This window comes from Caloenas nicobarica, chromosome 16 (assembly GCF_036013445.1).
Source record: "Caloenas nicobarica isolate bCalNic1 chromosome 16, bCalNic1.hap1, whole genome shotgun sequence".
Classification (NCBI taxonomy): Eukaryota; Metazoa; Chordata; class Aves; order Columbiformes; family Columbidae; genus Caloenas; species Caloenas nicobarica.
Window position 1 is genome coordinate 8,270,419 of NC_088260.1, and position 14,625 is coordinate 8,285,043.

The window sequence follows — 14,625 nt, forward strand, 5'->3', positions numbered from 1 at the left end:
CCCGCCGGCCGAGGCGGGGGAACGCCGGGGCTCGGGGGCGGCTGTTTCCCGCCGGGCCGGTTAGGCGGTTGCCAGGCGCCGAGTTCCGGCGTTGCCGGGAGCCGCCGGGAGCGGAGCGGGGGATGCGGCCGGGCGGCGGGGGCTGCGGCACGGGCGGCGCCGGGGCATGGAGCGGCGCTGAGGCGGCTCCGGCCGGCGGAGGGGGCGGGCAGAGCGGCGCGCGGCGGGGGCCCATGGTGGCCGGCGGCCGCTGAGCTCCGCCGCTCGCTCGGCCGCGGAGGCAGCCCGGGCGGAGCCGCCCTGGGGTCCCGAGGGCGGAGGCCGGCGGGGGCCCCGGGCGGGGAACAATGAAGCTCCTGAAGCCGACCTGGGTCAACCACAATGGTGAGGGCCGGCCGGCCGCGCCGCCGGGGAGCAGGTGCTGCGGGGCCGGGCGGGCAGGTGCGGCGGGACAGCGGCGGGGAGCGGGCCGCGGGCGGGGGCCGGCCCGGGGAGCGGGGGCCGGCCCGGGGAGCGGGGGCGGGGGCAGCGGCGGCGGGGCCGGGGCGCGGCATGGCACACGCGTGGGGCGGGTTGGACCGCGGGCGGGGGGCGGCCGGTGGGGAGCCGGGGCTGCCGGAGCCGTTTGTAGCTGCCGCCTCGCAGCCTCCGGAGCGGCCGTTCGCTCCCCGCGGCGTGCTCGGGGCGGCGGCGGGCAGGTGCCGCCGGGCGGGCGGCGGCGGGGAGCGGGGAGCAACAAGTCCTCACCCCCGGGCGGGGTCCCGTGGGCTTGTGCGGGGCAGCGGGCTGGGAGGCCGGCCGGGGGTGGATGGCTGGAGGTGCGGAAACGAAAGCGGGATTTGTGGAGAAGTGTGACTGCCGAGCTGCGGAGTTTGTGTGGGGAGGACTCGGGCTCAGCCCGGCCCCCAGGAGGAGGCTGGAGGTGCCGCGCTGGTGGCGGCGGCCGGGGCGGCTCTCGCGGGGCAAAGCGTGTGTTTGCTGGGGAGGGGAAGTGCGGTTCGCTGGGACTGAGCTGCTTCTACCTGCCAGGCGCGGATGTTGGGCGACTTCGTGCTTGTGAAAGCGCAGAGTGATAGTTTGAATCAAGTGGAGCCTGTGCAAAAAGGGAGAGGAGGCGGCCGTGCGGCGGCCGGGTGCTCCTGGGATGCACACACGTCCCGTGCCCGTGCGCAACACTGACCGCGGTGCTTTCACGTGGCTGAGTCAGGTCCAGCGGTAAAACCCCCAAGTGCAGTAAGTCCTCTTGGCCACAGAGGAAAAATATTCTTCCAACGGTTCTTTCAGAACAACCCCCTGAAGTTGTAGTGTTGTCTTGTCTGCCACTCCTCTAGTGATTTTGTAGAGATTTGGGAACTAAAACACTTTAGAATGAAGTGTCAATATTGACGGAAAGCTCTCTACTTTTAGTGCAACGAGTACAGGATAGCGTCACTGTGATGTATTTACACCACTTATGATAAATTTCCAGAGTAATACCTGTACTGCTCCTGGTGAAGCAGTGCAAAGAAATCTTAACGTGAAGAGCTCACTTCTGTTTATGCAAGTTTTGTCCTCAAATTCATGCGTACAGCTGTATTTCAACTGAAATAAATACTTCGTCTAAATGTCGGTAGTCGGACTCATCTAGCCGATTAGTATCTAGAATAAAACCCAGCTGGAGACTGCCTTATTCAAGTTGAAGAAGTGTGCTTTGAGTTAGAAACCTCAGATGCAACTTCACAGCTGCCTTTCTGTGTGTGTTATTGTCTTTGTAATCATGCTGCAGGTTTTAAAAACAGCAGCTGAAGCCTTGAGTTGCAATTTGTGTGCGTCTTTACTTGAATTACTGTCCAGGGGCCATATAGCCAGCAGATGGACCTAATGAAACTTAGTAGCGAACCAAAAAAACCGTGGAAGTACTTTATTTGACATATTTTTTACATTTCTGCTTGGTTAATCTAAACAAATGTAGCATTTACATCTTAATGTGTGGCTGCCTGTGGGCAGACTGTCCTGTGTCCCTCTGGATCTTCAGTGGGAGCACACTTATGAGCAGCTGAATAAAACACTCGGCCTAAATCTTTGCAGATCAGAGATTAGATCTGTAATTTCCTTCCTTATTTCTTTAATGGATGCACCTTTTGGTATTGGTGTGTATTTGACATCTGTAGCAATTTAAAATACATCTAGCCATTTTGGTATTGATTTGTGAATTGCAGAAAACAGTCTTCAGCCAAGCACTTTGCAGTGAGGCTCCATTTATAAAGCCTTGCGATACTTTGCTAGTGGATAATGCACTGCACAGGGCCTCGGTAGTCCCAAATTTGATTCCCATTTCTGCCGCTGTCCTGCTGGGATGAGTTTGGGCAAGTCACTTTGTCATAGTTTCACCACCTGCAAAACAGACATTCATCACTGACTTCATTTGTAAAATGCTTTATGGTCTGCTAGTGTATACAGGACTATATCACATTCATACGTTCTTATCCTTGGGGCAAGGAGTGTCAGATAAAAACTGGTGAGTTTAGTCGGCCTTTTTTAACGTACCCAGGTTCCGGATCCTGCAGGCATCGCTGCATGCAAGAAGCTTCCATCAGTCTTTAAGGGCCCACATATTTGCTCTGAAACCTCTCCAGAAGGAGAGTAAAGGTAATTTATACTGTGTGCACTGGAGATTTGTCGTGATAAGTTTTACTCCTTTTGTTTTCCTCACGGGCACAAGAGGCTGCTTCGCTCTTGTTGGTTTGTGAGCAGGAGTCCTGATAGCCAGACTGGCCCTTCCGCTCACCAGATGAAGGTGTTGCCATTCCAGCCTTTCCCTCTCCCCACTCAGTTTTGGGATTTGTACTTTACCGGGTGGACTAGGATGAGTTTAATGATGCTTACAGGCATACACTCTACTTGAGATAACAGACATTAGAAGATAGTGGCGTAGCAGGGAAATTAATACACCTGGGAACTGGGTGCTGCTCAGCCGTGATGCTGTGCATTTACAGTAAACCACTTTAACACGTTTTGGCTCTACAGATTTTTGTCTTGAAATTCTTAATATCTCTTTATCTGAATACTTATTGGAAACATTTCTTCTTCAGATGCATTTTCCGTAAGCTTTTCACGCTCAGTGTGGGTTTATTAGATTATGCATGACATTCTCCTTATTGTTGTGTTCTTCTCTTCCATGTTTCTTAGAGCAGGAAAGAATATTGAAAAGTGCAATCCAGTGGTGGAGATGGGAGCAGACGACAGTACGATACAGATGGTGTGGTTTGCTCCTGCTTCCCAGTTTTGCATTCAGTACCTCTGTAAAGGTGCATCACGCATCCCGCAGCTGTATATACATATTTGGCACACAAGGTTTGAGAGCCCTGGTGCTTAAAGACGGTTGATGCAGGCGAACGCTGAGCCCTGTGGGAAAGGAGGTCCCTTGCCGTTCTGAGAAACTCGTGCAAACCCCAAGGTGCTGTTCACGTATAACAACTTGTAGAAATTGGAGCCTGCTTTTGTTTGAATATAGGCACAGAGTTTATTATCTCTCCAAGCTGTAATGGTGGAATGTAAATATTTGAATTGATTTGTGAGTCATGTTGGGTGTTATATATCAGATGGGCTGGAAGCAAGATGAATAGAAACTCATGCGTATTGTGGTAGAAATTAACGTAAAGTTGTCTTTATTTCATTGATTATTGCCTAAAGTTAAATAACAAACAAAAATAACGCAATATTTAAAATGGTTTTTTTTCTTCAGCTGATGTGGTTTTTTTTAAAGATGGGAACTTCTTGGGTTTGCATTATCTTAGTTGGAACTTTTTGTTTCAAGCGTGTTTCATTATTGGTGTTCGTAAGTACCTAATGTATATTTGGGTTCTTTAAACAAAGAATCTAACAGGGCACCTGGCCTATCATAAGGTGTTCTGTTTTTAATGAAGCTGGTTTGCTTTCTCATGCAATGTGATGCTAGGAGCTTCAAGAATTTAAACTTCTTTTTTTTTTTTTTTTTTTTTTTTAGAAATTATTACAAGATGGCAAAGTGTCTTAAAACACACTATGTTAGATTTTAATGTTACCACTTAAGCATCACATTTTGTTTTGATGCATGGTGACTGTTAGGAAGTCTAACACATCTCCAGTTATGAGCATGGGAAAGCATCAGTCACTTGCAAACAGGGACCTTGTGCCTTTTGGCTTGGTTCGACAGGATTTAATAACATAATCAGGTAAAGACATGAACCCGGGGAAGGAGGCAGCTGCTATCAAATGATGGCGCCTTCTCCATTATTTTGAGAAAGTGAAGGAAGTGAGAAAAAACCCAGTATCTGTGATCAGTTTATAAACCACAAGTAGTATGGACCAAGTCTCACAGCTTTAGCCTGTGGCAATTATCCACCACTGTAAATGGTATTCCCATGATAACGATTCCCTGGAGTTATACCAGAACACCCTGGTAATTACTTCGTCTTGCTACCTGTGATGACTTCATCTGTTCTCTTTTTTTTTTTTTTTTAATCATTTGACATCTCTAGATTGACGAAATTGGAAACAAATATGAGTCTTGGTTTACTTGGGGAAAGAAGCTAATGATTATTGAATTTCGGTATTTTAAGGGATGGACATAGAAGTGTAGAGAGCAAACATATTAAAAATATAAATTCCTTCTGGAATGTCTAAGAGTTAATATACGTTCATAATATATAGCTTTACTAGTGATTCCTTTTTAAAATCTAAATAATCTAGTTTAGTCAAGGCAAGCCGCATGTTTCGCTAGTCAAGAAGAGCAGGCACAGCTCTGGAGCGGGGCACTGGGGAGATTTCCCTTTCCAAGCGGGCGCATCGGTGTTCAAGTGCCTCTTACCGCTAACCTTGAATCTTTGGACATGTCACTGTCAACTCCATGTATGTTTCACCCATTTCTGCGCTGGTGAATACGAGTGTGTGGCAAAACTGGCCTGAAACTTCATGCAGTGTTTGTGCTAGATAGGAACTGAATTTGTTTGTGGTGTTGATGTGCCGCTTTCTAATAAATTGTAAAGCTCTACAACTCCTTTCTGAGGATTGGCAAAAGGGTCCGAATCAGGTGCTCTCTGGTCGGGATTACACGCCCATGAAGTCTATATGCCTTCTGGTGCTGAAACACACAGTAGTGCTACTGCTGCCTGAACATGGATGCGAATGATCTTCTTAGCTGAAGCTCAGGTTCCTGTATGCAGTAGTTGATGTTTCCTGCAGGCATCCAAATAGGGCTGCGGCCGCGCTTGGCTTCCACAACAGGCCACGGCAGCCAGAGCCAAGGATGAAATCCTGATGCCCTGTGGTCCTGAGCTAGTTCATAAGTAGTTGCGTCCCCCTTTGATTTGCTCTTATCAGCTTAAGTTTATGCTTTCTTCCACTAATAAAATTACTTGAGACAGAAGAGCACAGTGAAAGTGTTGTGAAATGGAAGCTAGACAACTGAACAGTCCATGTTTAATTATATTACCCCCAGATCTTGGAATAATATCCAAAGCCATTTGAAAGAAAATCCAGACTGACCTGTAAGTAATAATTCATCTAGGTTGACTTGTAAGTATTCAGCTGTGCCAGTACGTGACATGGCATTTTGCAGTCGCTGTTTGTATTTTGATTAATGCAGAACGTCTATGAAGAAGAGGGTGTGACACGTTGAGGCTGGGTGTAGTTTGGCAGGTTTCCTGTTTATGGAAAATGGAAGACTCTTATCTGTACAAACTCTGAGAAATCTGGAACTTGATTTAGTAAACCGTTTCTAGGGAGAAGAAGCTTATCTAAAGGTTAACCACTGGATGCATCTGCACATTGCTGGTGAGAGAGAGATGTATTAAACTAGTCCAATTTATTAGGGATGATCCATCAGATGAAAACGATATTTACGTGGCTCCTATAGAAGATGAATTTGACAGGCCTCATGTTCACAAGTCATTGTGCTTTGAGCTTATTCACAAATTCTGAGGAAAAGCACAAGTACACTGGGTAGATCATTGTGTGTGATTAATTACCTGTGGAATAAGGTCCCTTCCTGGATCACAGTTGAGCCATGTAGGAAACTCCATTTGTTGCTGAAGGCTTCATTTATTACCACCGCCTTTCCCGAGTGCAAAGTCCATACCCTTTTTAAACTTCACATGTAAAATAGTGCCCTGATGACTTCCACTGAGATCTGAGCTTTTAGGTTTCTAATACTTTATGAAAATATCTGCTCAGTGCTCATTAGATGGAAACCCAAATTTATGCTAGGAAAAGAACTGAAAAGAAAACATTATCCTACTGTGCAAATACGTGGATCATTTGTGTTTGAACACAGTCTTGAATGCCAGTTCCCCTCCACATCATAAAACACAGGAGAAACGAAAGAGGCTGATAGAAGAGTGACCAGAATGATCAGAAGTGTCAGTGGGTTAAACTATTTCAAATTATTTAAGGGAACTTCCACATCTGAGAAGGACAAAATGTTTGCTGCTTGCCTCTGCTTCTCAAAAGATTCAGCTTAGCCCTGTATGCTGCATTCAGGTTAATAGAATAAAAGATAGAATCAGGCACAACAATCTGAAGAAAACCCACAGCTCAGTCTCAGCTTATGTATTTTATGTGGTCTAAAGGACTTGGAAGGAATGCAAGTTGAGTGCCGTCTTACTGTGCTTAAGGTCTTTGCTTGGCTGCCTGTACAAATTTTAAGGGGAGTCACATTTCAGTTGCAATATAAATCCAAATAAAATAAACCTTAAAACAAGTCAACATAAAGAAAATAAGAGTTGACATGAAGCAAAATGCTTATCCCTCAAAAAGTAAGAAATGCTGGTTATTTGGATGAGGGTTCTGTTAGCAGCGTAGTGTGAAGGAATTCAGATTCTACAGTTGCAACAAAATCTGTCGCTGAATACATTCTCCAGGTTTTGTCATTTATGTCTTAACATATCATGAAGGTACAGTGAAAGAATTGACATACATGGGAAATTTATTGAGTAATCTTGGTACAGTGGGTACTAGTTCTTTTGGCTGTTATGATAAATTGCCTTATTTTATACTGGCATGTGTGTGATCTTGCTTGTAGAAGCATTCCAGCTGGAAAGGGTTTGGACTGCTGCCAAAAATTACTTGAACATGGAAATCACAAGCGTTATTCCTTCAAGTAATCCTTAGTGGTGATTCTTTGAGCATCATTGAAGGGCAGTGAGTTTACTTTTCCCTCTTCCTTCTCCTCCTGCAAAGGTTAAAAGAACTGTGAACATACAGGAAAGTGTATATGATCCAGTGCTTGGAGCAGAACAGGCTGAGTGAGGGTTGTCTGGTTTCCAAAGCTGTTCCTCAGCTGTGTTAGTTATTTTTAATAGGGTTTACATTTTCATAAAACTTAGTTTCTGTCTGAAAGGTGTAGCATATGGAGAATGGAAAGATTTGAGAGTAATATTAGAGTTGGTTAGTCTTCCTTTGACTATATGGAAGCCATAAAAATAAAAGCTAGGCTTATGGTAAAAGCACTTCATAATAATAGAGTCTAAATTTGAGACAGGTAATTGTGTGACTAACAGATGGAGTCTGAGATTAGGGAGGATTAAAAAACAAAAACAAAAAGAAAAAAAACCAAAAACAAAACAACCAACCAACCAAAAAAAACCAAACCAGAAACCAGAATAAAACTTGCTTCAGGTCATCAGCTAATGAACTGTAGAAACCTGGAAGAAATCCCTGACTCAAATACGGTTTTGCCTCGTTGGCGCTTGCTTTGTGGTTTTATTGTTCTTTGGGACGTTTGGCATGTCCTGCTGGATTAAGTGTCCTTGGTTATCGCTGGTTTATTACAGCTTGATAACATCCATATCCACTTTTAATAGGCTGTCATTTCTGTCATCAAGTTGCTTTCAGCTCTTGTAGTCAGCTGTAATTCTTACAACTGTAGCTTTTGGAAGAACACACTTACTCACCAACCAGAAGAGTTACCATTCTTTTGGTGTTACTTTGTTCTCTTGACTGTAAAACAATTCAGTATGTTGCTGCTTGTTCTTTAATTCCAGGAAAGCCAATATTTTCAGTGGACATTCACCCAGATGGGACCAAGTTTGCAACAGGAGGACAAGGTACGTCTGCGTACTGATAGAAGGCAGAATTTGGGGCGATAACAACAACCTTGTGCCTTCGCAACACTTTAATCAGTTTGACCCTTTTAAAAACACATCCCTTACATAATTTTCTGTTTCTTAGAGATATAAGTCATTAAAATGTATTGAAAAGTGCCATTGTTCAGAGTTACTTTTCTCTGACGTACTCATCCTGTGGACATCATTGAGATAGTAGCTGCAATAATTGAGTTGCGGCCATACTGGCCAAATTTCTTTTTTGTTTGAAGGGGAACTGAATGTGAAGTTGGGTTTTTGACCTGCTAAATAGTAGAGCTACTGGTACAAAAAAATTCCAATTCTATAAATGGAATAGCTCAAGAAATATGTGCACAAATATTATTTGGATTACAATAGTGAATAATTTTATGTTGGCTACAATAACTGCAGTTTAGGATTTGAATGTATCTTTTATCATTTAAAATATGATTTTATAATAAATATTAATCTTTATAGTTGATACCAATATGTACAATATGATTTTTGAACAAGGCCGTGTTACTTTATTTTTAATAGCTTCAAGAAAAATAGAACACTTCTGTCTCCGTGTAATTATATCAGAATGACATCGGTACTCAATTGTTTCTAAAGTTCCCGCTGCAGTAAAGCCTAAATTTTAGCATCTGTTCTGGAACTGAGATTAAGATGAAAAGCTTTTTTGCATGTATTTAAAGAAGGGACTTTTTGTTCTCATACAGGTCAGGATTCTGGGAAAGTTGTGATCTGGAATATGGCCCCTGTCCTGAAAGAGGAAGATGAAAAGAATGAAAATATTCCCAAGATGCTTTGTCAGATGGACAATCACTTAGGTAACAAAGATTTTTATATAGCATAGAATCATTTCAGTTGGAAGAGACCCTCAGGATCATCGGGTCCAACCATAACCTAGCCTAACTCTAGCACTAAATCATGTCTCTAAGAACCTCATCTAAACGCCTTTTTTAATGTGTGTGTGTATGTGTATATATATGTATAAGTATATATATTTACAGACTGTTGGTAATTTACCAAAGCTTAAGCATGTTTGTAATTACAAAAATCATGCCCCGTCCAGTGGTGAAAAATCAGTAAAATACAGCAGAGTGGTCTCGTACTTTGGGTATATATGGTTTTAGATATTCAGCAGAAAGTGTTGTTAGAATGTGAGAATATGTACAGAGAAATATAGATGCCTTTGGAAATCTCCCTGTGAACTTTTTCCAGCCGTGACCACAAAGTAACTGATAGTGCACATTCTGAGAAACTGAGTAGTTCTGAAGGAAAGAGCAAGAGAAAAACTAAGTATGAAGGAAACATCATACGAAGTATATTGGTTATAGTTCTAAATTATCCTGGATTTATTGCACATTACATTTGAAAGTATAGTTACCTGAACAAGCTGTACCGTTTCTTCAAGATGTATTTTTTCTTCTTTAGCCTCTTAATCCCTGCTCATTTATCACAAGCAGTTTCCTTTGTTAGATGAATATTAATCTTTCTCCTTTTGAGCTACTTTTGTTGAAGCTTTTTTAGTTTGTTTTTTTTTTTTTAAGCAAGTAGTTCCTCAACTGCTACTGAAAGATAAGTACCAATTCATTTATCTAGAGCAGACAGAGTAACCGCTTTGAGTGGAAGAAGCACACTTAAATCCTAAACATCTCCTGTCCACTTTTGCTTATTACAAACTCTGTGTCCCAGTTCAGAACCTCTTCTTCTCATATTTCATCTTACAAACTTTGTTTTCTACATTTCAGCTTGTGTGAACTGTGTGCGATGGTCCAACAATGGAGTTTACTTGGCTTCAGGGGGAGATGACAAGTTGATTATGGTGTGGAAACGAGCTGCGTAAGCATGTTTCTTCCTTTTCAGTTTTATATTTTATTTCAAGTAGGTTACTCTGTCACATCTCTTAGTGTTTCTTTCCTGTGTTGGCCTTTTTGTAAGCTCACCGCTTCGCCTGGTGAGTAAGGAACTGAAACCTGTGACCCCACATCACTGGTACTGGAGATTGGGTCTCTTCTGTCTTTTGGCTGGAGCTCCTCTCTAGGAGCTGAGGCATTTTCTTCTGTCCTTGAAGAAAACTTCCTGATGAGATTTCAAGAGTTAGCTTAAATGTTATAATTTTTTTTCTATGTGTAGAAATTGTACATTTTATTGAAGCTAATTTTTTAAGAACTCAAATTACTTTCTCTAAAACACGCCATTTTTTTTTTGCTTCAGTTTTCATTGCAGCAATAACTGAACGTAAAATAGAAGTGTGCTGTGCAGCTGATTTTCTTTAGAAAGAAAGTCTGAAGAACTTGAGGTGGTTCTGTTGATCACTGTTTCTATTCTAATTAGGTACATTGGACCTAGCACTGTGTTTGGTTCTAGTAGCAAACTTACTAATGTTGAGCAGTGGAGGTGTGTATCGATTCTCAGAAGCCATTCAGGAGGTAAGTTAAAAGGTGCTGAAAGGATTTGCATGTATCTGAAAAAAAATTTTCAGTGCCCCATTTTCTTGCTCAAAATATATCTGTTTGGTAGCAAGTTGGTAATTATTCTTAAGAGCAACAATGAAAATCTAAAAGAAAACGTCATTTTTAATCAAATGCTGATTTTTTTCATACAAGTTTCAGCAACTATATAGTAGAAAAATTAGCAACTAAGACACCTATATTTTAGTATTTGGTAGCTTTAAAATGAATCTAAATAAAGGAAGCTAAACTGCCTTTTTATTTAAATAAATGTTCACACTTGCAGTGGACAATCTTCTGGTTGGCAAAAGGTAAAGTTTTTGTAAACCAGAGAATATTAATGTTTATTTAGAAAAAATAACTAAAGAGCAATGCAAGAGATAAATAAACCAGATAATTTCAAACGCATTTTACACCTGCTGACATGAGCTATGATTAAAATCAAGATTGAAACCTGTTTGATCGCTACATGTGTGTTGGAATAAAGCGAGTGCATTGCAATAACTGCTGTTGCTTTTTCATTCAAAACAAGACAAAGTACTTTATACAGGCATTAGTACTTTTTATAATCACTGGACATCGCATTCTCTGCCTTGGATTTTCTTTTTTTTTTTTTTGTTCCCCATTGAACTTTATAAGTTGGAGAGCTTCACTCCCAATGTATGCTGCTATGTTCTTTCTCACCTTCCACTCTGGTGAGATGATAATTTCTCGGTGATAGAAAAAATGTTGCACACAAGTTCTTTTTAAAAAGATTTTTGTATTCTCTGTTTGCCATCAATGTCTTATGTGGAAACATTTGGGTGTTTTTTAAACAGATGTCATGGATGTAGCGTGGTCTCCACATGATGCCTGGCTGGCATCCTGCAGTGTGGATAACACCGTTGTCATCTGGAATGCTGTCAAATTTCCCGGTGAGAATTCTTACATTTCAGATGTGCAAGTATGTAAAGCTTTGTGACAAGGTGTTTTCTCCATGGGTGTATTTTGCTGACTGAAATCTCTATGTGGGAATGGGTTGTCTGTCTTTTGAGATATTACACTTGCAATGTGGTGAGTCAGTCCTTCTTCCAAGTTTGGATGGCAATGAGAGTGGATACCGCTCTGCTGTAGACAACAGCTACCTTCAGGGTGTGCTGCTGATTTTATTTTAATTTCCTTTTTCACCTTCTCTGCAAAATCCCAAATAAACAGAATTTCAGCTTGATATTACATCTATTTATGCATATATTTTTCCTCGGTGCCTTTGTACGTACAAGACTTTCTGTTCATTTTTCTTTGGGTGGGCATCGTGTTATTTACCTCATTTTAAATGCTGCTGCTTAATAAGCAGTGTGACTTTACATGAGGAGGGGGAGGAAGAAGGGACTCGGAGAGCCTCACAGTAGCAGAAGCCCTCAAGTCTTCCATTTGATGGCCATTTATCTTTTTCCGTTGCTGCAGTGCTGGCAATTCACACAGTCCCGAGGTCTCTGTTGCCCAGGGACGTGCTGCCAGGCGCAGCTGAGACACGGAGAGCTTTAGTGCCCTGCAAGGGTCTGCAGCAATTTGGGAGCATCCACCTTTATTTGGCTGCTTCTCACCATGTAGCTCGATGCAGGCTGAAGCTTCCCTTGTCTGGTGCCCAGTCACTGCCATTGATTTTAGGGTTGCTTCCAATCTTGATATCAGAGTTTTCAGACTTTCAAGCTGGCTGTGCAGCCTGTGCAGGGCTTTCAGCCTCTTCTCTCATGGTCCGATAAGCGAGAGATTGACTGAAGGTAGGTTACCAGGTCTGCCAGGCTTGTGTGTCTGTTCAGTCGCAACTTTGACTTAGTTCATATTTGCACAAAGCTGAATTTGTTGTGATAACCATAAAGCATACCATCCTCTTTGGGTCCAGAGGAAAGGGTGAATGTTTAACTGAAGTTCCAGTTAAACCACTGCTTTCCATAGCTTGAAAGTGCCGTTCTGAGCTGCCTGGGCTCTCCTGGTCTTCCTGCTCTGATCTATTTGATATAGAGACTTTTGCACCCCTTATTCTGTCCAGAGTTCTATTTCCCACTGTTTAATATCATTCTTAGCTTAAACACAGGTTCCAGTTTGCTTGAAATTTGTTGATATTTTGTTGTTGTTTGTACATTAAAAAGAGGTTATATTTAATAAGATGCTTCTAAAAGATCTTGTAAATCTCCTCAGCAGTCTGTCCTAAAGGAGATATCAGTAACTCCTCTCTGTTCTCAATTCTGTGTGCGCAGAAATTCTTGCCACTTTGAAGGGGCATTCTGGCTTGGTGAAAGGGCTGACCTGGGATCCTGTTGGAAAATATATTGCATCTCAGGCTGATGATCGAAGTTTGAAGGTGTGGCGGACTATGGACTGGCAGTTGGAAACCAGCATCACAAAACCCTTTGATGAGGTACTTCAGAATGTGTGACCATTCAAAGTGAATTCCTGGTAGAATGAATGAAAATTGTAAGAATAACTGTGATTCTGCATGAACAGTAGTTAAGTTAACAGTGACGAATCAAATGAAACTATCAGATGTCAGATTCAAAAGAAGAAAAAGAGCTATTTTCTCACACTATATGAGTAAATTGAGACTGTCATTGACATTGCATCTTGTGGGGGCCAAAGGTTTATATGGGTTATGTAAACAATTAGGTAGTTTCCTGGAAATATAGAGCTTATTCCAAGGAGGCATTGGCACGCTAATTACATTGTTCTTACATTCTTCCCTATGCATCTTGTATTGGCCACTATCAGAAACAAGTACTTGGGAGGGATCTTTGGTCTGGCATCATAGGGCTGTTATGTGATGACTTTGACCAAGAGATCAAATTTCTTGGGACTGAAGCTGGTGCTTACTGAGTTGAGTGTTTTGCAGTGATCTTATGGTATCGTGATTAGTGCAATTACTCTTTGTAATAGACTGTAAATGCCCAAATTCATGTGTGAGCTGGTGTTGCAAGCTGAAGTCTCATTGTTAGCAGCTGGTATGCTGCAGCCCTGTCACTAACTGGGACTGGGATGAATAGTGAGTGTACGGTATCCAGTATCCACGGCTGAAGTGCTGAGAATTGTTTGTGATGTCATTCTTTTATGTTCACAGAAGACTTCCTTTGTAATCGTATTCCGTAAATCTAAAATTTAAGTAGTTTATATTAAAAATCCTTCGTGTGTGAAACACTTTTAAAGCTCTAGTGTGTTTTTTTTAAATTATTTTTGTCAGTGTGGAGGGACAACTCATGTGTTGCGTCTTAGCTGGTCACCTGATGGTCACTATCTTGTTTCTGCTCACGCCATGAATAATTCTGGACCTACTGCTCAGATCATTGAGAGAGATGGATGGAAAACCAACATGGATTTTGTAGGGCATCGGAAGGCAGTTACAGTAGTGGTGAGTGATAGTAATTTACCCTAAGTAAAACTTCTAGTGTGTCCTTTTTGATAACTTTATGCATAAATGGGACAAGAGGTGAAGATAGGTGGTCAAGATTAGTAATGCAAATGCGTGATAGTGATTTAAAAGTGTCAACTTTACATGTTGGAAGCAATCAGCTGTGGTAAGAGAACTGGACGTAGATGAACAAGATAGGAGGGAGGAGTACAGGAGCATGTTAGGAATGCCAAACACTAACTTTGTTAGCTGTTCCGTGGCTTGGGTTTCTAGTGGGTTCGTGATCACTAGTAATATTATTTGCCATTCCAGTTAAGGCATTCAGAAAGCCCCGTAAGAAAGCATGTGCAGAGTCTGGTGAGGCTCTTTGTTTCTAGGAAATGTTTCTTTTTCACTTTTAAGTGGAAAACTTGCTTTTAAAGCAGTTCTCTTATAAAATGTAATTACTGTAATAAAATTTGGCGCGTCTCATTTGTTCAGAAATTCAATCCAAAGATCTTCAAAAAGAAGCAAAAGAATGGGAGCTCCACCAAGTCAAGTTGTCCCTACTGCTGTTGTGCTGTTGGTAGTAAGGATCGATCTCTTTCTGTCTGGGTAAGTGGTTTATTTGCTGCCTGTGACTAACATGGTCATTTGGATAACTTGAGGGTTTTGCACAAAAGCCATATGTACAGCATTAGGTCTTATATTTAGATTCATGTTTAGGTGT

At 42.2% G+C, this 14,625-nt stretch overlaps 1 protein-coding gene across 3 annotated transcripts in view; it reads left to right on the top strand.

Moving 5' to 3' along the window:
* Window positions 1–177: 177 nt before the first annotated feature.
* LOC135995150 (protein HIRA) overlaps window positions 178–14,625 on the top strand; it is a 34,982-nt gene continuing 20,534 nt past the window's right edge. Inside the window, exons 1-9 of one of the 3 annotated variants that reach the window (XM_065646243.1) lie at window positions 178–441; window positions 8,001–8,063; window positions 8,801–8,911; window positions 9,836–9,926; window positions 10,422–10,516; window positions 11,356–11,451; window positions 12,775–12,935; window positions 13,749–13,916; window positions 14,397–14,510. In XM_065646243.1, the coding sequence (XP_065502315.1) occupies window positions 348–441; window positions 8,001–8,063; window positions 8,801–8,911; window positions 9,836–9,926; window positions 10,422–10,516; window positions 11,356–11,451; window positions 12,775–12,935; window positions 13,749–13,916; window positions 14,397–14,510 (993 nt within the window). In that variant the 5' untranslated portion in view covers window positions 178–347. The remainder of the gene's footprint in view (window positions 442–8,000; window positions 8,064–8,800; window positions 8,912–9,835; window positions 9,927–10,421; window positions 10,517–11,355; window positions 11,452–12,774; window positions 12,936–13,748; window positions 13,917–14,396; window positions 14,511–14,625) is intronic. The other 2 variants (XM_065646244.1, XM_065646245.1) reach the window with 2 other exon arrangements.